The sequence below is a fragment of the Rhea pennata genome, chromosome 12 (genome assembly GCF_028389875.1).
Source record: "Rhea pennata isolate bPtePen1 chromosome 12, bPtePen1.pri, whole genome shotgun sequence".
NCBI classification, from domain to species: Eukaryota; Metazoa; Chordata; class Aves; order Rheiformes; family Rheidae; genus Rhea; species Rhea pennata.
In genome coordinates this window covers 8,431,877-8,458,186 of record NC_084674.1, presented here as the reverse complement: position 1 = coordinate 8,458,186, position 26,310 = coordinate 8,431,877, and the positions used below count along the sequence as shown (strand labels likewise).

The 26,310-nt window shown below is 37.6% G+C and overlaps 1 protein-coding gene across 7 annotated transcripts in view; it reads left to right on the top strand.

The window, feature by feature from the left end:
* The window catches only part of ATXN7 (ataxin 7), an 84,410-nt gene that overhangs the window by 31,071 nt on the left and 27,029 nt on the right, over positions 1-26,310 (top strand). For 3 of the 7 annotated variants that reach the window (XM_062585604.1, XM_062585603.1, XM_062585606.1), the window contains one exon: positions 12,382-12,486. The exons of 1 other annotated variant lie outside the window; for it this stretch is intronic. In XM_062585604.1, coding sequence (XP_062441588.1) covers positions 12,382-12,486 — 105 coding nt within the window. Of the gene's footprint in view, positions 1-5,044; positions 5,096-10,655; positions 10,673-12,381; positions 12,487-19,021; positions 19,104-26,310 lie in introns of those variants that run through there. 3 more of the 7 variants (XM_062585607.1, XM_062585608.1, XM_062585609.1) reach the window with 3 other exon arrangements.

The following is a 26,310-nucleotide window of genomic DNA, read 5'->3' as shown; positions in this document are numbered from 1 at the left end:
GTTCGGTCCTCTGCCACCCCGCTGACGCCGCCGAGAGGGTGGCAGATGATTGCCGTTGCGCTGAGCCCCGCGGACTGGAAAGTGGACCAAAACCATTGTCAGGGTAAATGGTGCTCCGCTTAGTAAAACGTGGAGACGCGATGGTCGGATGCACGATTGCAAGTTTTACTGATCATGTAAAGGTTTTTTAAGTCGCCCTGAGGTTTTTCTTGCCCCGCTGCTGGGAGTCGGGCCCCGGGGAAGCGCTGTGCCGCGTAGCGCCGCAGCGGCGCGGGTGGGCAGCCCTGCCCTTGACCAGAGCGCTCTGGGGTGGCCGCGCTGTTAGGGCGGCCAGCCGGTACGCTTTCTCGGTCTCCTTTGGCATCTTCCCCCGAGTGCTCTCCGCTGTTGCTGGAAGCAAAAGCTTTTGAGAAATTTCCAAACAGGGAGCGAGCGAGCGGTGCGTTGTGGGGCAGCGTGGGGAGGACTGGCCGAACGGGTTCGGCAGCACTGGCTTTGGCTCCCTGCCTGCCCCCGAGAGGAGGCACCGCTGCAGCCTGCCAGAGACCTCCTGAAACTTGGGCGTGTGCAATTGCTGCGCCTGGCGAAAGATCCACTTCAGTTGTAAACCAAGGGTTTGTTATCCTAGATATGTTTGCAGTAGTTATCTTTTGCCTTTTGTAGAAAGGTGCCTGCGTTGTTTGTTTTTGGTGTAGTGAAGGGTGGTAAACTCTACTCACTTGTTATAATGTCAAATAATGCTGTTTGCCTTTGAGTTTTACACTATATTTTAGACCTTATTTACCATTGTCATTCTGTATAATCTAGAAGCGGTTAACTAGTGATCTTTTTTTTTATTATTATTATTTTTAAATAACTACTCCACATGTCCTCTGTAATGTCCTCATTAGAGACGGGGCCACGATGCGCCTGGGCCACTGCTTGAATTCTGCGGGCTTCTCCGTGGAGTGCAGGGCTCTGCTCTCTTGCACATCGCTGCAGAGTGCTATACTGAGTGTGTCTAATCTTCTTATATTGGCGTAAAGATGTCTTTCTCAGTCTTACTGCTTGTATAATCAGGTTTATTCTTATGCCCTTTTTTTTCATGTGAGATGTCTGAAAATGTAAATTTTGTGCCCAATTCAGTGCATTTTTACAATAGTAGAGCATTTCGCTTGCTCTTAAAGCCAACCTACAAAAGGGAGAAAAGTTTCTTCTTTTTTCTTGTGTATTTGGATACATTCCTATGTATCCATATACCTTTCCAAGTGTAACTAGAGGACTAGAGTACTAGTGAGGAAGCTTACTCATTGGTTAGCTGCAGCGGGATCGAAGGAGAGAAGAGGTGTTCTTGGAAGTATCTGTCAAAGCATGAGTTAGACCAAACCAACAAAATCAATATTTCATGTAGTCTGAATAAATTCTTCTTCCCGCTTGTTTTGTTGTAGGTATTGCTATCTATGCACATCACAAGTGGGGTAATGTTCTGGTTATGTATAAAGGCTCAGACCAAGAAAGAGCAGAAAAATTACTTTGAAACATGTCAGTCCCTTCAGATCTTCTATAATTAAAATACAATCTAAGTTATTCTTATATTGGAATGCATCTAAATCTAAAAATATTAAATGTTGCAGTCCTTGCAACCCTTTCCCATTTAAGAGTGAAATGGGGTGATTTCAGTAGCAGAGAATTAGTGCCAAAAATAGAAAGATAGTACTTGGTGCAGATTTGCTCATCCAGTCTTTTCAAAATATTTTTTTAATTTCTGTAACAGGTACCATGTATTCTATGTATAACCTTTGGAGATGCAATTCTGAAAATTTTGTGAATTTGGTCTCCTAAAATAAGTAGGAACAGTGAAGAAATACATACTGAAATGAGGATACTGAGGGGCTCATTGTAAGAGGTAGTAGGCATGCAGAGCCAAAAACTGAATTTCCTTCTTAGCAAATTTGAAATTTCATAAAAATTTTCATTTGGATGAAGAGCTTTTAGGCTGAACTATTAGTATTAGATCACAAACACTCTGCACTATAATTATTGACCTTGTACTGTGAACAGGTAGCTCGATTTGCTTCAATATTTACCTATTTAGTTGAGGTTTAGAAAATATAACTATATGTCAAAGGACAATAAGTGCTAATTTAAAGCTTAACACTTCTAAATGGAGAGATTCCCTCTTGGAAAGGAAATTCTGGCAACTGTAGCTCTGTATGTTCTGAAATGTATTAGTTCTATGAAGAAAGTTTTTTGGCTTACCAGTTCCTTAACTAGATTATTGAAATATTCAGTCATCTTGATTTGTCTAGAGGTATGCGATTTCTAAGTTTAAAATCATTTTTAAATGCTGAAATTAAAATTAAGTGTCAATACATTTGTGATGAAATATAAAATGAGAGGATAAGTGCTTTTAATTCATTATGACAGCAAAAATATTATTTCATTTTTCCACTATCTTTTAATCTTACTAAGTATCACAGTACTGTTGCAATTTTTTTTTGGCTAGAGGACATTTACATGCCTTTTGCTGTCAACTTGCATTTTTTTAATATCCTATTGTATCAAATTAACTGTCAGTAAAAGTGTAAAGCATAAGGAATTTTAATGGAAAAACTAGTAGCTCATGCCAGATTCAGAGGGATGCAGACATGAAAGTTGGTTTTTGAAAATGAGCAAGTGTCAGTTTCCTTACAGCCCTCTTAGACATAATTGAAACAGTCTTTTTTATTTTGGAGGTGGATGTTCAAGTATATGGAGAGGGGAGTGGCAGGGGTGGGGTAGCTTTAGGCAATTAGGTTGCCTAATAGAAGAAAACATTGAATTAGAATTCAGTTGACAGGTCACCTGTAGCATTTTACCTATTGCTTTTTTTTTCTTTTTTTTTCTTTTTCATATTTGCTACCTGAGGTATCGAGTGCATGATGTAAAATGTGTGTACAGCATTCTTTGTACAAAGATACACTGTCTTTGCACAATTAAAGAATAATGGTGCTATCACACCAGAGTTGGGGCCGTGCTCAGCAGAGATGCAGCCTTGAACAGTTAGGTACAAAGTCTAGCTCTGTGTGTGTACTCTGCACCAGGGGAAAGAATGTCTTGATTTTTTTTTTTTTTTCATATGAAGGTTGCAATAATGCTGTCATGCAAAAGATGCGTGACTATTTCTAGTCCTTATTTTTAATGTTTTGAAAAAGTTTATATTGTTAAAGATTAATTTAAACTGTGCTATTTTACCTTTGTGTTTACATTTTTATATTTCTATATGTTTTTGTTGTTATTTTCCCATCACAAAAGGTATAGTCATGGTTACATTGTATTACTTCGGTTCTCAGTTGGTAAGAAAATGTATGTAAGTGAATAATTATTACTGGTCTACTTTCTCTGTTACTAAGTGCCAAGATGCAGCCAGTACCTAATTACATTGCTTTGATGCATTGTGGACAGTTACACAGGGAAAGATTGTAAATACTTTTACTGAAACACATAGGCTAAAACGCTTCCCTAAAAAGCATGTCTGAGTAAGAGGAAGGAGAGGGTGATGAGCTTGAAACACGTTCACAATTTGTAGTCATAAAGTATCAAAATGCTTCTGTGGCAATGAGCAGTTTTAGGTAAACTTTAAGTTTAGATTTAAATAAAACAAATTTCCTTTTTTCTACCGAAGTGCAGCTGTTACAAAGTATGCATGTACTGTATATAAAAAAAGGAGAGAAGTACAATAACTGTTTATGTTACAACAATTAATAAAAGTAGCATTCTTTAAGGTATATGATTTAAGATGCAGTTTAAAATATACTCTTAATTGGGACTAGATTTGTGACTAACTGCTTAACCAGAACTGTTTTCCCACTTGCTAGACCATGTTTTGCTGCATAACAACAGAACTGTTTCTTTGTGCCCTTTCATATAAAATTAGCCCTGATTTTAATATTACCATGTAAACCTGAAGTTTTCTATTTCATGAATTCTGTTTAGTTTTTGTTACAGTTAGGCTTCTTAATCCTAAGTATGTACCTTTTTTATGACAAAATTGTAAAAAAAAAAAAAAAAAAAAAAAAATCAACTTCCTGAAATAGAGTGATGACATGATGCCTGAAAGTTATGTGTATTACCTAAATTCACATTACGCATGTTACTCAGGTATAAGTCGGAATGAAGATTTGTTACATGAAGAGTGATGACAAATCATATATTCAGCATTTATGTAATATTAATTAGCATTTGTGTAATGTTAATCATACAAATTGGCTGGAGAAATTTAAAATATCTTCAATTCTGAAAACTAATTAGTGAGTAAGTGGGAATAGTTTTTGCAGCTGACTGGCTTCATTCAAACTGCTGATGAAAAACAGATTACAATGTGTGTGGGGGGGACTTTTTCATCTGCTGAAAAGCTTTAAATATGCTAGTTGTGCTTCACTAAGACATCTATTAATCAGTCTTTCTAAAGACAATCTTCTGTAAACTTATTCCCTGAAGTTTTGTATTATTCCGTATAATAACCTTAGAAAAACTGTTTATTAGTTTTGAAGTTTTGAGTGAACAATTTGCCACATGTTTGCTGTTAGAATTGTTACAAGATTAATTGTGTGTAGCTGAAGTCACATACAAAGAATTTAGCTAAATACTTAGTAGATGTCTGCTGTATGTTTTTTATATATAATTACAGGAACATTCAAATATTAGATGCCTAAAATTAGAACTCACAGCTGCGCTCTAGGCTGCAGGTGCACGTGTGTATGACACACTTCTCTTTGGTATCTGCTGCTCTGTTTTTGTCAGAGGGAGGCTGTAGAAATTTCCCAAGACTGTTAAATTTTGGACAACAAGAGATGTATCAATTGTCAGTGTTGCATCCTGCATCCTCAGAGGGGAGAGGAGGGGAAAAAAAAAACCCCAAAACCCACAGAATGGATTGCAGTGATCGTGTGCCCCTAACCTTGGAAAGGGGCTGGTGTTTGGATTTGCTATTCAGTTATCCACAGAGGAGTTCTACTTCCCGCAGTATGTGGCAAACCTTCTTTTTGCTGGAGGTGACGTTGAAGGGGATGGTCTGGGTGATGGAATTTGGGCAATGCAATATGACTGAATACGTGGAGAACGTGAGTGTTACAAGGTAGGTAGTCTTCTACCCTTCCAATTTCGCTCTGCAAAATTCTTAAATTTGGGAAAGCAAAATAAAAACTTTTCCATTAATTAGTCCTCCCAGAACTATAGCTTGTATTCCAGTAAAAGAATAGACTGTCATGACTTCCAAAAGCAGGCTGAAGGGAGAGGACTGTGCTTTTAATGATAAAGCATTTTAATATTAATAAAGATCCGTGACAGTGATCAAATCTGATAATCCAGCTACTGTGCATAGTTAAACTGGATTGTGGTTTTTGATCTCTAATTGAAAGTCATTTCTCTGAGCTGAAGCTTTGAGTTCTGGGTGTTGTTAGGATTTTATTAAAATGATGTGTAATTGCTATATTTGTCATAGTAGAAAAATACTGTAGATCATTTAATCAAGATTTCAGCTGTTTCTTCGTTCATCTTGCAAGGGCTAAGCATCAGTCGGCAACTTCACTGTGAAACATGGTTCGTAGGCTTGCGTTCCGAACCCAGGCAGAGCCGTGCCTTTCAAATGGCTCCTCGACTAGTGAGGCTTTTAAAAGCTGTATGGGCAAAAAATATAAGCTATGTAAGAATGTACAGAGAAGTTAGCAAGAACTCTTAAAGATGGGTAATCTTGAAGAAAATACTCTGTTAATGTGCAAGTGTTCTTTACTTGGAAATTTGCAAGCAAAACTCAACTGTGTAGATTTTACTTGAATCTCTGATTTAAAACTTGTATAAACTAGTCATTAAGCCTTGTGAAGGTTATACAATTTTAGCTACTTACTGTGTTCAAGATACCTGTTTAGAAATATTCTTTTTTTATTATCATCTAGCATAGTACATGGTAAAAAAAAATTACCAGTAGTTTGAGTTCATTTTGATAACTACACAAAAACATGTGTGTGTTCGTGAATGATAAGCAGCTGGGTCTACTTCAGGAAAATGGTTTGGAAAAACATTGTTTAGAAAATAACGTTTTAGCTGCGGAAAATTAAGTATGTGTTTTTGAAAAGTAAGTTTTGGAATGATTTTTTTTTGTTGTTTTTCTTTTTTTGAAGGGCTTGATTAACAGTCCTATCAATTAGAAGAAGGGAATATCTGACTTAGAATTGAAAGGACCTTTAATAAGGATAATTTACTGTAATGTTACAGATTATTTGTGTGCACGCAGCATAATCCAGAGCTAGTTTTTTTTTTTTTTTTTTTTTTTTTTTTTTTTGTACTACTACTTGTGTAGAAATCTTGCTGCCCTAGAAAGTTTACATCTCGGATCATCTCTACATCTGAAAAATACTGGTTATTGAGAACTGATGTCAGCAATAGATCTGGCTGGACTCCTGTTGTACAGATTTCTTGGCAGAATTTTGCCTTGTGGGACTGGCTATAAGCTCTGTTAGTGTAGTTGTAACTGAGCTCAACTTTATTTCAAATCTGCTCTTTTTTGGTGTAGGCACCCTTATATTCCTAAAAGATACCCTTTCTTTGCTTTTCTCATGCCTCTCTCCTCTGAATCGTAAGCCTTTAAAAATAGTAATTTGGGAGGTTTTATTTGCTTTCAGATATTAGAAAATTGAGGCTCATGTTCTCTACAACCATGAAGTGTACAACAACAGAAACGCTTGCAGTGCTTTAACAGGGTCTGACAGCAGCTAGGGCAAGTGTCATAAGCCTTGTGGCAAACTGCAGGAGTTGGCACCGTAACTTTTTTTCCTTCAAGATGTCAAATATTTTTAAGGTACTGCACCTGTGTCTGAGTTGTGCTGCCACAAGTTGTTATTTTACTCTCAGATTTTTCTCCCCTTTTTGACGTTCTTTCAGATGTTAGTAGAGTTATGTTATCGTAAAGAAAAATTCTAATAAAAGCTTGCCTTAAGAGGAAGAGGTCTACCATTTAAGTCAAGTTAAAACAGGATGTACTGACTTAATTTTTATCTTAGCATGATGAAGGCCAACTCCATTCTTGTAAGAGGAGAAAGCGAAACAAGTATGGAGAGAACATATTCAAGATAGCTTTTGTGCATACTACTAAAACTTAAAAATTCTGGTCTGTGAAGAAAATAGTTCAGGCCATACATATTTGGCAACACTTCAAAGTAATTATGCATATTTTTTGTATGTAATACCTCCAAAACAATTCCCTGATGGCTTACTGAGAAGTCTAGTAAATCAGTGAAATTTGGTCTGTTTACTTCACAGTGGATTTAGATCTGATCAGAGTAAAAAGATAAATTTTGGTTTTGGGGGGTTCTAAATATGATAGAGTGTTATGTCTGTTGTGAGTGTAAAGCTGATAATCTAGTGCATCTCATTTTAATGATGACACATCCAATATTGACTGTAGTTGATTAAAAGTGTTAGAGAAGTATAATCAGGTTGGTGTTGTGCTTGAGGCATTTTATGCTATGCTGTAGGGGGTCTGAGTAGTCAAAACATCTACTCTTCCCATCATGTATCAGCGTGTGAAATGTCCAATGTCAAGTTATACTGAACTGCAACTAGTACGTGTATATTTATAATGAATTAGACTTTTAAAAATACTCCTAATAAGTAAATGTTTACCCAGGGAATGGATAGGGAAGAAATGAGTGTCAGGTATGTACTCTCTGAGAAATATTTACGCAGTACTTGTATTCTTTTCACCTTTTTTTTCAACAAGTTTTCTGTTCTTTTGCCGTGCCTCTGGTAGAGTTTGTGCTTTACCCTTTCATTTCTTTCCTTTTTAGCTTTTACTTTCTCTTCCTCTGCTTCGCTTTTCATTCTCGTCTTGTTCTTTCAATTGTGGTGAGCAGACTTCTGCAAAATAGGAAACTTGCATTCTGGTTTCTGAAAACAGCCAAATTAGGGCTCGTTTTCCTGTCTTCCTGTAGTTTGAAAGTTTGGACGTGATTTTAACCTTACTTTTCTTCTGCTACTTCATCCATGGCAATTTTAGAAGGGATGTTTGCCTTATTAGGCTAGGGTAGATGCGCTGTACCATGGTTCCTGTCTAAAAAGGAACATCTAGATTAATAGGAAATTGGATTAAATTTGTGGCGCAAAGATGTAGCCAGCAAAAAACGTGCAAAGCGGCTGAGGTAATCACAGAATCTAGTGACTCAATAAAGTGCAAACAGCTAACCTTTTATCTAACTGCGTATTTTCAGCCTGTTTTATCTGTTCTTTTGTGTGTAACGTTAAGTCAGAGTCAAGAGTACACAGACAATTGCTTTTAATGTCCACAGGCATGCATTTCTGTCGTGCAACTGCTGAAAGAGAATACAGAAATGCCAAGAAATGACTGGGTGATTTATATGCCTCTCCATTCCTCAGAAAAGGCAATGGCAGCTCAGTTTGTGAAAGTTTTTTTCCACGTAGATATGCTCAGTTCCATGTTACTTGATGTAAGCTATGTCAGATTGTCCCTTTTTTCTCTCTTTTTTTTTTTTTAATTAGAAAATGTGTGAGCCTTTCCCAAGTATAAAGCATTTGCCTTACATTTTACTTACTACCTGCTCAACAGACAATACAGCTAAAATATGTCTGAATTATCTGTGACACATACTCATTCTCTTCTTGAGGAAGAGTGCAGGAATATATCGCTTAAGGTTGACTTTTTTGTACAATGTAGCCAAGTTGCTTTTGAAAGGAGAAGTGAATTCTGGAAGTCACAGTGTTCAAAGGTTTAATATTACGGAGGTAAATGAAGTCTATGTTTCTTTATAGTATTAATAGAACTAATGTAGTTAGCAGCTCCTATTGAAGCATTTGTATATTGATACTACATAATACTATGTGTATGAAAAAAATAAATAGAAATTTTGAGGTCTTGGTTTAAATTTTTAGCTTGACCTTGAAAAACATTCCCAGATGGAGAGAGTTAAATTAGCCTGGCTTTGAAAAAAGGAACATATGAATCATGGTTGCTAGGCTCTTCCATGAGAGGCATGGGCTTTACATTTACAGTTAAGTATTTCAAAAGGAAATCTTTAAACTCAGAGGAAGAGTGCATTTGAAATGACACTGCTGAAATACTAGAAACTTCATTAGACTTTTAAATAGAGAATTTGCATGTCATTAAATGAAATAGGTATAAAGTATTAGACTTTAGAATATCAACTGCAAGACTTCCAAACTTCCATAAGGGTATGTGGGGAGGGAACAGGAAAATTAAGCATCTCTATCCTACTCTTCTGGAACATATTTCATATGTAAATTTTTTAAAACTATTTAGTATATTCTCTAATATTTATACAGTATAATTTGCATCATTTTCATAACTGTTCCATATAGGAATTTGCCTCTATAGAACACAGAAATAAAAATAAGATTTCCCTGAAACCTGCTTTTCAGTGAGTGAAGGTGAAGCCTATTAAAGATGTGGGCGTTTACTTGCCTAAGACTGTGACTCCTGATTTGGGAAATGTGTGTTCGGGTCTGAGCTCTTTTCCAGTCATCTTTGCTGATCTTGATTGGATCACAATCTTTAAAGATTCAAAGCCATTTTAAAAGTTAAGATTCAGATTTCTGTAGTAGTATTAACACTGCTTTTTGCCTGCTCGTGTCTCATGGGTTGCCCTCCGAGGCCGTCCTTGCTCACGCGATGCTCAGCACAGCGAGGCTCCAGGCTTGTTTGGGACTGGCCAGCTCTGTGTAACAAAAAGATTTGATTGCATCTACTTCAAATATGTGTTTTGATAATAGAAAAATAGCATTTCCTTTAACACCTCTTAGAAAACAAAGGATACGCATTTAGGACTCTGACCTTTCACTGCTCACTGCCTAGTTAGATTCAGACGTACCAGGAGTAGAGGATCATTTTAGCTGATCTGCGTAGTCTGGCTGGATTCTTGTGTATGACTTGCTTTGAGATCACAGTTGTGAATCTGTGTGTGCAGCAAATCCTTTTTTTTTCCATTTCAACTAGTTTTACTTTTAGTCAGAGTGGTTCTTTACGAGTTTGTTTAATAGAGTATTTTGGCATTGCTTTCTGTTACTTGCAGTTTGGATTTAAAAATTGTAAAGATTTGCTTCACAGTGTAAAGGAGGACTTTGTTAAATTCAAATTTCTTAGGAGTGTAGCTAGAAAAATATTTTTGTTCACATGAATTTTTGTGAATTTGTTTTTAAACTACAAGTGAAACACAACTCTGTATTTCCAGCAAATATTCGTAAGAGAGTACTTAAATAGTGTGAACGTGGTGTCTCAATCTAATGTCGAGGAGTGCTTTTATCTTGCAAGATAAATAGAAGCAGGCAATGCTTTTCCTGTGCTAGGTTTCCTTTTTCCAGTGTCCTGTACAAAGTGGTTGGAGTCTAGATTCTGTGCAGTCCTAAAAGGTATGGGTATGCGAAAGGGTTCCCGGGGGCGGTTACAGCCGGGCGGTTGTGCTGTAGCAGCCTGTGCGTGTGCTAGTCCCCCGGTGCATTAGGAGTCGGGTGGAAGCAACCGTGGGGTATTTGCTTGCCGTATTTTGTTATGCAGAGATACCCAAAGAGCTCCATCGCGCAGTCTTAGCCAGTGACATATCAGTTTGCCCCCCCCAATCAGCATAATCACTGAAAGAAGATATTGAAAAATAAATATTTATTATTCCTAGCTGTTGTTTTTCCTAAGGTATGTCTGCTTGTTTTTGCCTGGTTTACAGTAAGTTACGTATGCTTGATGTCTTAAAATACCTCTTTTGAAAACCTAATACAAAAGCAAGACATGCTATTTAATAAAGTGCAAATCATTTTGAAATTTATTCACTTACTTTAAAATCAGTTGCCTAAAAAGGTGTTTCTGTTTTAGATAAGTATTTATCACATCAAATTAAGTAATAGCTCTAATTGATCACAGCCAGATCTGATGTCCTTGGCCATTATATTTGGGTCTAATACAAGAAAGTCTAGTTGCAGCCATTATTATGGATAAATAAGGGTTTTTTTGAAAACCTAGGACAGATCTTATTTATAAAAGAAAAGTAATTTTTTTTGAGGAAATATTTATTACAAAAGGGAGCTCTTAGTCCTGGAAGCTGTACTATTTGTGTACATTCTTTCTTCTGGTAGAAGCCTACTGACTTGACTTAGTTTCTCAGCTATGTCAGAGATGCAGTGCCATCACTTATCTTGGCTTATGTCACATTCATTCCTAACATACAGTCTACTCAATTTATTTAAAAATTATTTTATACATAATTGATATTCTGTTAGTGAACAAAAATTGTTTCAAGTAAAATGTAATATGTTGTTTATTTAAAGTATACACCAGAACTGTAAACCAAAACTCAGGTCAATTTAATACAGAGGTAAATATATTTAACTTAGATACTAAGTTATTTTTAACATAGAAATCTATTACTTGAGTATTCTTTTAAGAAAATAAGTTTTCTTATATCAGTTTTAAGCTTTTAAATAGTGTTGTAGATATCTTAGCCTCACAGTTTGGCAATTATGAATTTATGTACTAATTTATATGTTTTCAGTTTCCTGGTTTTTTATTTTTTAATGACTGAACAGCATTTTCAGTTATATTATGCAATATAACTAAGATGTGTAGTAAATGTTGTATTTACTGCATCTATTGATTCCTCAAACATTTTTAACTGTTGTATTGTACTCTTTAAAACTGGTTTTATTAAAAACAACATTGTACCAACTAATTTTTTTAGTCAAAGTCTGCAAGTATGTGTGTTATCTCTGAAATCCACACATGCTCTGACATACTGTTATCTATTTCTCTCTCTCTCTCTCTCTCTCTCTCTCTCTCTCTCTCTCTCTCTCTCTCTCTGATATAACTGTTATGCAGATCTTTGGCAGCAGATGGCTGGAATATAACGCACTGTTAAACAAATAAAACCATTAGGCATGTAATACCGCTTGGTAAATGACTGTGCTCTGTGCTTTTAAAATGGTTAAAAAATTTAGATAGAAAATAAACTTAATTTTAGAATTCATTTAATGAGAGTAGAATAAAATACAAACCCCTTTCAGACTACATAAAGCACCTCTTATGTTGTATTTGTAATTTGAAGTTAACCACTTTTTTTATTATATTCTTGAATCTACCATAGGGTAATGTCCTAAATCAGATTTCTAATAGATGTCTTCTACAAATAATCACTTATTTTACATTTATCTTTAAAGGAAGATTTTTGCTTTTGTAGTATTCCAGCAGAAAATTATCTGTTGCGTTATATGCTCATTTTTTTTCTCATTTTTAAATTTTATACATATGTATTAAAATTATCATTCAACATGAGTATCATGGCTCGTTAATTAAACTGTTTTTAATAATTGTAAGCAGCTGAGAGATATGCCATTTTGTCTTTTTGTTTTTAGATATGCCAATATTTGGTCTTTGCCCGGCTCATGATGATTTCTATTTGGTGATGTGTAACCACTGTAATCAGGTCGTAAAACCACAGGCATTTCAATCACATTATGGTAAGTGCTTAACTATTTTTAATAATTAAGGGTGAGGTTAAATCAGGATTAAGCCTGGCACTTTTTTTTAATTGGTGGTATGTAGATTATTATATTGGAAATAATGTCAAAGAACATAACCTGTGTTTAATTATTTTATATATATTGTAATGCATTTTATGCAACAATCTTGTTTCTTTGGATTTTTTTTTTAATATCTTACAGAAATACTGCATCAGTACAGTTCCATTTGGAACTGGCATATACATAGTGTATTTCACAGACAGTTTGTGTAGTGTGTTTGTGTGTGCCATTTATCCTGATTGTTTTACATAGGGTTCTGTTGCAGTGTGAGCTGTGGACTTGAGCTAGAAGCTGAACTTACAGATTTCATTGTAAAGGAGCAAACAGTTTTCAAACATAGTACACTTTGAAAGGAGCAATAAGCTTATTTATTTTGAGAAGTATCAATTTGCATTTGTTTTAATGGTCAGATGATTTTGTATATAAACTACGGTAGGAAGCTCTTGTGTTGGTTAGTGTTAGCCAGTGTTTATAGAGGACTGAGAAAATGCGAAGCGCTGTACAAGTTCAAGTGCTCTGTTACTTCCCAAAGAATGTATCTGATGGAGGTAGGCAGTTCTCCTTTTCCTGACTTCTCTTAAGACTAGAAATTAATCTTGGACAATTTCATATCAGTGGTGGAATAGGAGGTTTTTGGTGTTCAGCTTTGTTTCTTGGGAAATTCAGGAGGTGGTTTCTAACCAAGCACTAATACAGAAGATGGACAAAGCATCTTTTGAATTACTTTGTTCTCCTTCCACGCGTACATATTTGTATGTTTTCCCTTTCTCATAGCCCAGTACACCTACTGCTTGGCTCAGTGCTGAATAGGGTAGAACGTGCTGGATATGGGTGGGGAGCCCCTTTTTGTATTGGAGTATTTTTGCCTGTATCTTATCCTCTTGGCAAGAAAAGACATGCTCGCTTCTGCTGCTTGTTGGAGACTGCGAAAGGGTCTTCCCATGCTGTGCAGAGGATGCGCTTTTTATCCTTTTCTGCCTTTCCCTTCTTGCTTTTTTGGTGTGGTTATGCCTTATGGATTATGTTCCTACCCTTGCTGCTGGATTTCTTGGACTGTGTTGCACAGAGTGACTCACAGAAGAGTCTGATATAACTGACTGATATGTCTGATACAATGACATAATTGGAGCTAGTTTCCGTGTTACTTTGTGGATGGCAGTAATAATCATAATAATAATAAAAATTCTTAAGTCTCTAGAGCTCTTGGGAGGCTAGAAGGGCATACGTTTCTCTTCCTCTAGTTGCTGTGAGCCTTTGTATCAATCAAGAGCAAGTCCACCCCTTGCCAGTCTGATTCCTCACCTGTCACTGAGTATCAGTTTGGGATGTGTGATAAGTCCTTCTAAAATATCATATTAAATTGATTCTGACAGTTAAAAATAAATTTATGGGGGAGGACTGGACAGTACCCAGTTTGGCATTGTTGGCATATTGAATCTTCTGTCTCAAGGTCACTGTTAGGGAACTGGCTCAGGTTGGTGGTGATGGAGAGCTCTCAGTATCTGCAGATTGTTTGAGGTGTCTTTCTGAAATCGGTTGGTGGTCTCCAACTGATTTCTCATAAACAGGTATCCATGTTACAGGAACCTGTATCGTAGTTGTTGGCCTGACAGCTGTGTGAACAGACCAAAGAAACAGTTCAAGTATTGAATAGGCACAATATTGCTTCTTGACCACAGAAATTGAAAGCATTGGGTGTCATAGTGCTACTTTTATCAGTATTAAGCTTGTTATGATAAATTTATTTTATGCGAAGGCTGTTAATTCAGACTCTTTGGTAAGCATTACTTGCCACTTAAAAGGAACAGAGCAAAGACAGAATTACATAATAAAGGTATGGAAAATATTTTGAAAAGATTAAAGAAGTACTAGTTTAATGTTCTCATTCTGTATCCCCCACACATTGTAGGAGCATGATCTCTGAAGTACCCTTTCAAAATACTGAAAATCCTTCTCTGTAACGTAGAGCTATCAGCGATAGATTGGCGCTTTGAGAGAAACGTAGAAGGAAGGGATGGAAATGACAAGGTTATTCTTAGTGTTTCTTAAGCCTCTTACAAACAATAAAGACGCTAAACAAGTGCCTATAACTGCGAGAGGAAACAGCAGAGTCGTTTTGATGAGAAAAACAGGGCTGGGTGGAGTGTAAATTATTAAAAGGTTTTACTTTGCTAAACTAATAGCCTCAAAAAGGTAAGAGGAGCTGACTTCGTGATTCTGCATAAAGCTAGCTATCTTTTTTTTTTAATCAGTATTCACATTCTTGAAAGCCTTGCACAGTTTTTTCTTCATTTTAGCAAATTATTTGTGAAAGCTGATAAATATTACAAACAGATCATTGATTACTAATATACATTTGTACCCAGTGTACTCTAAGAGAAGGAAATTGCTGAAGACCTGAAAACATAAGGTTCTTTTAAAACAGAAAATACATTCTCATGATAAAAAGACAACAAAAAATTCCTTGGACTTGTCAGTCAGTTTTCTCTGAATTAGGTCCTTTATTTGTGGCTTTATTTCAGGGATTTAGAAAGGAGCAATTATCTGAACAAGTGCTGAAAAATTACAGTGAATCAATAAAGCTGTGCTTTTTTGTAGTGTTCTCGAAGCCTCTTAAAGTTATTTTTAAATACTACCAGGGAAATGGTAATCTCTTAAAATATTATACAACTTTTGTTGTATGTGTTGCTTGTACTTGGTGTTCTTTGAAACTGGCCATGTGGGATTTTGCTTTCTGAAGTGGAACATGTGCTTTTAAAATGTCACTTTGTTTAGCCTTACTTTGACAAAACTATTAGCTGTACCTAATGAGCTAATTAATTTCTTCCAAATCATATTTGTGATAAACTACTTAACTGGGTAGGTTGCAAGTGCACTGTAGGACACATGCTAGCTTTTTTCCTCAGACTACATGCTGTCAGGAATAATGTGAATGTAACTTTATTCATCAGAATATTTAGCCTTTTTACTAGAATGTTTCATTTATTCAGAATTCGGTTCGATACAAATCAAATAACAGAAATGTCTGTATTTCACATTTTTATGTGACTAAAAGATATTAATCAATTCAAAATTAAATTCTAATTTTGAGCCAAACTAAGCATGTATTAAGGGATATTGATTGCTATTTTATTCATTTATTCTATACTATATTGGTCCAAATTTGGCCATCGAATCTGGCAAAATTCAGTAACACATTTGGTATGTATAACGCCATGTGAGCGGTTATAAAATCTATCAGCAATTTTTAAAAGAACTCTAATATGAAGAGATGTATGGAGACCACTTGTGATACTTCTTTTATCGAGAGCACTAGAAAATTTCGTAGTCTACAGAGTAACTTCTTAGAGTCTTTTTCTTTTCTATTATATCCAGCTTTGTTTCTTCTAGTCTAATAGCTAATTTTATACTTCTGGCAGGGGGTGGTGCTAGTACTTGGTCTCACCAGTGAAGCACATGAGATCATGGTGATCTATTCTGAAAAACAGTGTTTTTCTCCAGTTGACTGTCCTGATGATCCTGTGTCTGCCTCTCCAATTTCCATGCAATATATACACTACATTTCAACTGGATGCATTTCTTAAGGCCCTACAGATTCCTCTCTTACTCCATTAATTCTTGCTGTAAAAATTACTTTGCTTTCTGTCATATTTCTAACCATCACACTGCTTAGGACTACATCCTTGACAGCTAGCAGAATGTGCCTGTGTTAGAACTGATGTTTGTTCCTTTTATCTCCCTTCTCTTTTTCCCATGAAAAACATGCTGTATGTGGTTCCTGTACTGCAGCAAAGGGTTGGTCTTCGTGGAAACCACAGCTACAGTTCTTTCAGCTTGCTCGTGGAAGCCCTGGAGTAATGTGGTCGTTGGGCTGCATGACCTGTTGGCAGTATTTAAGTCCTTTCACCACTTTTTCCCATCTCTTCTGTTCATCAGCCTACTCTCTGAAGAGAGCTGCTTCTCTTCACCAGCTGGACTGGTTTGCAGCGAAGGAGGGAGGATGTAGCTCAATAGCGTGGAAGTGAAGTACTGTTGGTCTAGAGAGGTGGGGTTTCTTCTCTCCTGTTTCTTTTTTCCTTTGGTATTTTTTTTCCCCCATCCGAAGGGGCTTGTTTTCTCTGTGCCCTAGTTTCCATAAATACAAAGTGGGGTTATAATTCTCAACAACAGAAATAAAAGCGTTATCAAGTTTACCTGTAAAACTTGCACGAATAGCGTTTGTAAGTCATGTAGTGATTATGGAAACCATTAATAGAATAAGTGTTGGAAAGAGAGAATGATACAGTATCAGGCTGTTGAGTCATTAAAAAGATATGTCCAGTGTTTTGATTGCCTTTCGTAGGTTTGGCATGCAGTGACAAAGGCAAATAATTGCTCTGTTGAGCTTTGTGTCTGCTGTTCTGTGAGCTGGTTGGAAATCTAAGCATTTCAGTTTCTGCTCACTGTTCTTTTTAAGCCTAAAGTATATGATTCAGAAAAGGAAGGATAACGTAAGTGGGTTTATGCGCCCTTATTGTTTCTAGGAGGTTCTGAGTTTGGAGGTGGAACAGAAGAGATTGGCATGCAGTGTTAGGCGCAGCCTTGATGGACAGAGGGCAGACCTGCTGGCAGAGAAAGCTGCATGCTCACCTTGGTCACACGGGCTGACTTCCTGCACGGATTCGAGACAAGTCTCTCAAGTGTCACCTCCATGTAGTCTAACCTTACTCCTTGCTCCCTCGACCTGTTTTGCACCCACCTCTCCTCAGTGGGTTTTTTCTTCTTTGGCTAGTCATAGGTTTTTGTTGGTGTTAAGTGCTTGAATTTTGAGAGTACCCAGTGTTTGCAGAGCTAATATTGGTTGTGATTTTTAATTAGGATAAATGATCCATTAGCTATCCCTGATAATAAGCAGTTGTATTTTGAGTATTATATTGCATATAATTTAAGTATTACAGTCCCTGCAGTATAACATAGTATACTGGATTTCTTTTGATGCACTGTGAATTGAACATAAATGTGTCATGCCTTCTTTCTAACACGTAGAATTTGACAGCAGTAAATGTGTCTGAGAATCTGGAATTAGTATTTAATATTTTTAAGATTTTTATTGTTTGAAATTCTGCAAATGTTGCTTGTTTACAGTAGAATAGAGAGGGTGTTCAGCAAGTATTACGAAGTCAAAGATAAAGTGTCTGTACAAGGCAGCATTTGAAGTAGATAGGAAAAGAAAGGAATGTACTGAGTCTTGTTCCAAAGCCGTTGGACCTGAGGTTTGGGGAGTTTGTTGCTTGGTAGGTTTTGCTGGGTGTTTTTTATGTTGCTGTTGTTGTGTTTTTTTTTTTTTTTTTTTTTTTTTTCTTGTAGGAGATTGCATGAGCTCATCTGTGTTTTGGAGGGATAAGCCTTCGTTATGGCCTGCATCCTTTTGGCAGCGAGCAATTTGTTTCAGTAATTAAGCGTCCACTGTTCACTAATGACTTTCTTAAGCAGTATAAAAATGTTTTGTATAAATCATAGCGATTTCATTTGGTATCAGTAATCTTCTCTGGTAGTCTAATAACCAAAATGAAACTTCTGTACTGTCTGATGTGTCACAATGTGCCAAGGTAATCTGCCAAGCATAGTGTCAAACGTGCACAGGTGGCATTTGGCATATTATGGCCCACAGTAGTATATATGATTTAATAAACTATCACTTGCAGCTTCGGCAGGTTCTATTTAAACACACAGTCCCCCTGCAGTAGTTCACACAGTCTAGATTCCAGTGGTTGGATTTTAGTCTCTGGATCCAGCAACAAATAGTTTAATTTCTTCTTGGCAGAGAGATGTGAAATTCTGTAGCTTTTGCAAGAATCATCTTGGCATATTCCCAGAAGGAAATGGGCTCAGAGGTCAACACAAGATTCATTTCAGAAAACTGCTTCAACTAACTTTTTAGTTATTAGCTGAATTAGCTGAATACCAAATGTGCTAGTTGGGGTTAAAAATAACAAACAGTTCTGCTGTGCAGTTTTTAAGGAATAATGAAGTTATATGTTGTGTTTGATTGTAACATCACCAACAGTTCATATGTGAAAGGTTACTTCTGTAAGCCTAATAGCTGTGGTCTTTGCTTATTACATGAAAACTTAGGGAGGTTAAGCAGTTGTCACGCTTTTGTTGAAGATGTAAAGCATTTTAAAGTATCAGGTAACAAAACAAGATGGTGTTCAACTTCAAAAAAGTAAGGAAATTCATTGCTCAGTTTCTTGCTTACCCTGTAACTGATGTTACGAGTAATTTTTTTTATTCCATTCTCGCTGAAAGCCTGAAGTATTCTCAAACAAGGCTAATGTGTAAAATTATACAAGTGTTGTATGAAAATCCTGTTCCTACAGAACGATCTCCTTGCCAGGTTTCTGAAGATTGGAGGCCGTGTGCAGACGGGTTCCTTTTCAAGATAAACGTCAACAGGGTGGGGGGAGAATAAGTGGGAAGAAAGAAAACCAAGATGCTTATCTTTGTGGGAAAAGAGGAAACAGTGCCATATTTGCTCTCGTTTACAAAAATACTTGCTCAGCAAGAGGGAGAAGGTTAGTATGGTGATCAATAGAGTTGAGTAAGATCTGAAAAGAAAAAACAATTCTAATAAAACTAGCTTGTTGAGTATATTTGACAACGGTTTCACTTTGGAAGAAGCTAGCTGGAATAACTGCATAAAGTTTAAAAATGACCCACAATGAAAGAGTTAATAGATCTAAAAGTCAGTCTTAAATTTAACATCCGAAATTAATTTAGTACATGGTACAGAACACAGTTCTCAGAATTCTCATTTCAGATTTTCTGTAGATTCAGAAAAGGCAGCTCTGCTACTCATCCTAGGAAGGTTTGCTTCCCAGCTAAAAGGGCTTTTTCTGACTCCTAACCACTCCTTCAAGCTGGCCCTCTGCCAGCAGAGGTAGCGTGTGTTGAGAGGGCAGGCCATGGGCATGCAGCCTTTGGCAAAGAGCCCAAAACTGAGTACAGAAGAATGAGGCTGCAACCTGTTGTGGTGGAAGAAGCCTGATTCAGAGTCCAAAAAAAAAAAAAAAAAAAAAAAAAAGGCAAGATTCTTGCTGTCATAAAGGAGAGGTGGGAAGGTGTAGATTAGAGCCTCCAATGTGTGCTGTTAAGTAATTTCAAACTTTTAATTTCAAAAATTAAAACAAATGCAAATCAATTAGATATTTTAAAGGACTTCCTTGTTTGTTTTTTTGGGGGGGAGAGAATGTGTTCTCATGAACTGTGTGGATTATTCCAAGAGCTGCAGACCTCAGGTGATGGCCACAGCACTTGGCAATTCCAAGGAAAAATATTCTAGGAAGATTTGAAAACAATGTTGAGTATTGAACTATCAAGAAGAAAATAAATTTATTTTTGTGGAGGTGTGTAGTTTCAGCTTGCACAGATTGTATCTGCTCATCCCACCAACCATCTTCCAAACAGCAGCCACATTTAGAAGAGAGCAGCTTTGCAGATACTATCTTTTCCTCTGTGAGTGCACTACAATTAGGGATAGGAAATCTCAGCAATATCCATCAATTACTTAATTTTTTGCCAAGATCCCATTCCTGCCATTGTACAACACTTACTGGGAAGAGGGGTAGGAGCTGTACTGGGGTTCTGAAAGGGAAAGGACAACGCAGTGCACAGCTCTGCACTAGCAGGATGATCAGGTCTTTGCCAGAACTATTCAGTAGAGCTAGAATTAAGTGGTTTGCAATGTGTGTGCCTGTATGCCTCCATCTGTCCAAGGAGGAGAGGAGAGGAAAGAGAGAACACATGGGAATAGCTGAAAAGGGAAATGTAAAACAAAGAACTTAAGTAAAATATATATAAAAGAAAGAGGTGACTACAATAAGAAAGCTAAATAAGGAAGTTGGGGAGAATAGCCTCATAGAAGGGAGTATGAAATAAGTTGCTGGTCATAGTACTATGTACTGGGGGGAAAACATAAGAAATGAGAAGAAAGGAGGAGGGATTTAATGAGATGAAGCAAACAAAAGCCTAATTCTTCTTTTCTTAATGTTTTGGCAGCAGTGTGTATTTGTGATTTGTGCACTGTCATGGCATTTTTTGATTTTTGCACATATTGGTGGGGGGAAACAGTGATGTCCTACTTCGGACACCTCTCCAAGTTTTATCAGGCAGTGACCATCGCAGACCTGGATGGGTATATGTACTCGTGTGCACTCTTACGAATATGTCTCCTTTTACTTGTTTTCCTTGCGTCCCTTTTATTGCTTTTTCACAATTTCTTAAGTGTATTCAAGAAATTCTCATTTGCTATAGTGTAAGTTTTCTAGAGTTACAGATACCTAGGAAGTGCATGTAGCTTTTGCACAGCTTTTGTGGTAAAGCAGGAAGAGGAATATCTGCCAGTTTCCTACAAGTGGAGAGGAAACCAGGCAGCGTACTGGATGGAAGAAAGTTTTCTCTGCTGGGCCTACATAAAAACAATGTTTTGTAGGAACTTCCTTCACCTGCTGTCTGAGGAAAAGTAGACAGTTTGAGAGCTCTATTCTCTCCTATGGCAATAGCACACAAAACGGTAACCACAGAAGTATGTGAAAGTCAAACTTTTGGAAAAACTTGGGATAAAGTAATTCGTGCCAAACTGGAAGAAATCAATAGGACTTTTTTTTTTTCTTTTAATATGATATACTTAGAAAATCTAACATTTGATGGATGTCTGGAAACTGTTTTAAAGGTATTACCAGAAGAGGGAGCGTATAACACTTTGAATATAATGAAGCCCATAAGCTTATTGATAAATGGCAATCAATAACCATATGATTTACATAAAAAACTTTTTTAAAAAAGTGTAAATAGCAGGCTGAAATTCACTTTCAAAACAAGCAAAATTTATGCCAATATTTTTAGCTTCTCATTAGGTTCAATTCAGTTTAGCACTGAAATATTTTATCTGAGTAGATGGCCTTGAAGTCCATTCAGATTCCCTAATGCTGTGTTGTGTCTGCCTGTAACAAAGATTTAGACAGTTTTTTTAATAGCAGTCTTAGATTAGCTAGTTAAGTATCCAGCTCTGTAAAAGCTGAGTGTCCAGACAGTATGCCACTTGGTAAAAGATTACAAAGCGATGCATTTTGTGAAACTTAAGAATAATTACAAACTTATTTTCAAGATGTGGAAAATAGCAAACAGATAAATACGGAATTTGATACAAGTCTGTAGTACTATTCCTGTTGAATAGTAGACCATCATTAACTGAGACAGTAACGTTATATATGTTTCTAAATCCTATTTGTTCTTGATGAAACAAAATCATCTTGATTTTCTATGTGAGAACTGCATTATTTTTACCCTATAATATATGTAGGTTTTGTGGGTGTGGGTGTTCCTCCAGTTGTGCAGTAGGGCAACAGGTGCATCTTTTGAACAAAATGAGCAAAATGAGGTGAGGGAAGAAAAAATCAATGTGTCTAATATATAAACTGATCAGTTTTGCCTACTGTTGCTGCATCATATAAGTTCTGCAATTTCTGAGAGCACTGCTGTTCACAAGGATTGCACCTATATTTTAACTTGTTTTCCCAAATTGCATCAGAGCAGAGAAAGAAAGAAGTGACATTAAGAGATTCTTGCCCTCTTTTCCACTTTCTTTTCCCCAGATAATGAGTTGATATGAAGGTTGATATTAAACTCACCATTTTCAGTGGTTTTTAAAGTTGCAAAGAAGTCTTTTCTTTTAGACAGATCATCTTCATATGTTTTTACCGTACAGGATTTTCTTCCTCCTCCAGGCAGAAGTTGTGTTGCCGTGTGACCCCACAGGTTGCACAGGACCTGCTTTATCATGCTTGGATGTCGGAAGCAGCCCTGGTTTTTGTGGTATGCAGCAGCGAATTCCCTGGATTAGGTAGAAGATGTACTCCCTTTCAGAGCAGCCTTGGTGCCTTTAAGTCTGAAACTTTCCAAATGATGCAGATTATTTGTAGCTGTCATTTTGCACGGATGGGAAGTTTTGTATAATACACTTCTATAGCTTTAAAAGCTGTTCATTAATGGCTGTAGATATTCGCTTGGAATTTATGATTTTTCTCCTTGCTAGGAGTAGGATTGGCTCTATCTGTGTTGTTATTATGTGGCTGAAATTTTGATTTGAGTTTGTAGGCTGAACATTTTGATCATCTTTAACTCTTAGCTTTGTTGGGGTGAAGTTAATGATGTAACCGTTCTCATTTCTCTTACATTTCTAGATCACTATGAGAAGCCTCGCAGTACTGCTCAGGTCCTTTCCATCATTAGTGTGGGACTGGCTGCTGCTCACTTTCCTTGGTTTCTTTTTGGTTGCCAGGCTATGGCAAACCTCACCTCACCGTATTTATGCCTGGAAGCACACCATATTGGCCGCCTCCTAGCCTCTAAGATCAGAGGAAAGGTTTTAAACCACCACTACTCAGTCTCCTACTCATCTTAGTGCCGTATACTCTTTGGCCAAAGGTCATCGTGTGGGTCACGAAGCCATCAAGCAGCCAGTTTCTAAAAATACTCATGTCTACTTTGATAGCCATAGAAATAGTGTGAGTTTATATGCACGTATAATACTGTAAGACTTGGTACTCACATCTCGATTGTCACAGATTGAGCATATCGGCAAGTATCACTTAATTTTAGTAGTGGGCAGATACTTTCCGTGTCCACCATGCTTTCTGTAAGATCAATCAGTGTTCGTAGCTGCTGACCTTTAGGACCGTGTCTGTTGCTCGTTTTCTGTAGCTGCAGGAACGTAAGTGGGGAAGCTGTGGTTCGGCTGCTGCTTTGAAAACGCTGTGAAAGCACTGACTAGCTCCCGAGCTGCTTGTGATTTTCTCTGCCCTGCACCAGTTGTTCAAGTGGCAGCGTTCCACGATAGCTATGGCTGCAAACTTGAAATCTGATGTACTCTGTATATATTTTTAATCTGTGGAAATAGTGCAAGTGTCTGTATAAGGCATTTTCAGTCATTGCTCTACCTGGTGTGTGTGTGTGTATGTACATGTTCTGTATGGGTAACACTTATGTTTTGTATTTTGGTATATCCAAGCACGTTACGGAAGCAGAGCTGATGTGTAACAGCAGAGCATGCTGTTACTTGAGTGTGCACCAACAAGGCTGTTGTGATGTTCCTCTGTACTCAGTAATTCACTTTTTGCTGGATTCTCTCCGCTTTTCCAAAACCTGAGGAGCTTCTAAGCGCTCTCATCTGGAAAAGAAAAGACACCAAAAATCTTGCCAGATATATTTGTGTTTTCTGTAGTGTGCAAAATGTTTGCAAAGTGTCAACTTTTCAAGCTAAAAATACACTGATTTCAAAATACGTTGTCTTGTGGCTCAGAGGAGCTAGGAGTTAATTCATGATGGTACTGGAGTACTTTTTCTGGCTTTGGAAAAAGTCATAGTAGACCTTAAAGACAAGTCAGTAGCAGTAGTTTTGGTGTGATCTTGCTGCCCTGTTTACTAAGGGTGGTTTTGTGGCATCATGCACCGATGTGACGCCAGGAGAAGTCTAGCTCTGACTGCTGGCAAGGTCCTTTTGGTGCATCCCCCATGGGGGCAAAGGCTATTTTCCAAGAGACCACACTGGAGTTCCCAATTGATCAACTTGAAGTTGTTTGGCTCAAGGCCTGTCATTCTCTTCCTTCCAGGAAGAATGAGAATAGTAACCAGTAATCAAGCAATCTGTTTAAAGCAAAATATTTACAACTAAATCATTTCAGAAAGCACTGAGCATAAACCTAAGCAGGCTGCAGTACAAGTCTAGCGTATGCAGCGTTGATACTAATCGGATGAAATTCCTCGGGCATCTCAATTTCTTATATGCTCCTCAAGGCTTATCTGATTTAGTCAAAATAGTCATTACTGTAGCTCACAAACCAGTTTTTGGTCATCCCCAGTTGTCTGGAAGTTGCTTTCTTTGTGATCAGATCCCTTTTTAGTACTTGCTAGTCCTTGGTGTGTTAATCGCTAGCTTTGGCACTGCAGTTTGCGAGAGCGTCCCGTCTTTGAAGCTGCCCAGTTTGCCCTTTGCCCTGGGGAGAGCAGAGGGGCGAAGGCTGGAGCCGCGTGGCTGGGATTGGGGGAGAGGGCAGGAGTGCTTCTCGCCGCGGCAGCACTAGCTTGCGCCAGCCAGCTTCAAGCGATTGCGAAATTGCTGCCTAAGATTGCTGGATTTGTTTTAGAAAGAATAAACTGGTTTCTTCATGTGCAGCGGAGCTAACGAAGCCTAATCGTCTGTGGTTTTGTCCTGTGTTTTGCCATCGCTCTCCCTCCCTTTGCAACACCTACTGCCCTGAGCGTGTCATGCTTTTGCCTTCCCCACTCCCTTTCTTTCAGCCTGCCCGTTCAACAAGAGCCATGCGTGCCACGGCCAGCCTGGAGCGTGCACGTGGGGACTGGCCGCTGCAGATCTGCCTTCAGTAAGAGCACTGAGAGGTCCTGCCTTCGCAGTCCAGCTGCTGATTTTGATGCTAGCAATCAAAACCAGCATCTTTAGGACCTCGTGTCAGTGAGGGAGAAAAGGTGTGACGCCGCCAGTCCGGCTCTCAGATTTTATTAAAGTAACATATCATTTCAAAACAAAGAAAGGAACATAAAATACAGATATGTGCCAAGAGAGACAGCAGGGTGTCATTTGCATCATTTCCTTACAAAACCAGAAGAGCAATTACAATGTAAATAAGAAATTTAAAATTCTTTAGCCAATCTTAAAGAGAATTTTCTTTGCAATACAAAATATGTAGAATGCTTCAGGTTGTAGACTTTGGAGAGGGCATTTATTAATATTCTGCTCACTCATAGTAGGGAACTATAGCATATGTGTACATAATGATAGTATCATACACAGTGTAAATATTTTTTCATGTCCTTACGTGTGTTCAGCAAGTAAGCAAGGAGGAAGGGAGGAGGTTGGTACTGTTCTTTGTGTTATCCCTATTTGTAGGAAGCAACCTTTCTTCCATTGCAGTAGTTTCAACACAGCTCAAATTGTCCTTCTGCCAGCTGATCTTGCAAGAGCAAGGATCTGGAGTTCAGGTGTGCTGCAGTGACACATACCAAACCATTTCTCTCCCCTTCTCCCCTGCCTGCTTACCTGCTTTACACTTCTGGGCGCGCTGACGCTTAGAGCAGGAGCCCTAGTGTTTCCCCAGGGCTAGGGCAGCAGAGTGGGTAGGGATAGGTGTCTTTGTATATTGGGCCGAGTGACGGGGGTGTTTATGTTGAATATAATGTTGTTGTTGTTCCTGGGTTTCTAGAAAATAAGACATAAAACTTTTTAGGAGATTTAGCATCAAAATTAATTTCATTGACTTTTTTTAAAGTACGTTAAGTAAAATTACTTGTGTTTGTCAGAATATACTTTCAGAATGTTGTTGAGCTGCGTCACATATGTTTGTCTGTTTTAAGGTGAAATCTCATGAACATTTACTATATAAAGTTGCTTAAAAGCCTTTAGCCATTGGGTGTATAGGAACAGCAGAAAATAATTAAATAAACCAACAGCAGAGATTGAGATAGTTGGCATCTGTATGTTGCTATAATACAAGAAAGCATAAAATCTCATTACGTTCTCTCACAGCAGTTGCGTGGCCTTCCCATGGTCAGGTCCAGTTTTGTCCCTGTGTGAATGTACTGTCACACTTCTCGATCCCTTTCCAGACTCCTGCTTTGACGTTCGGCTGCGGGGGCATCTCAGCAGTTGGACTCTCTGTCCCCACTCTTAAATCTGAAGAAAAACAACTTTCTACATTGTTCCATGCT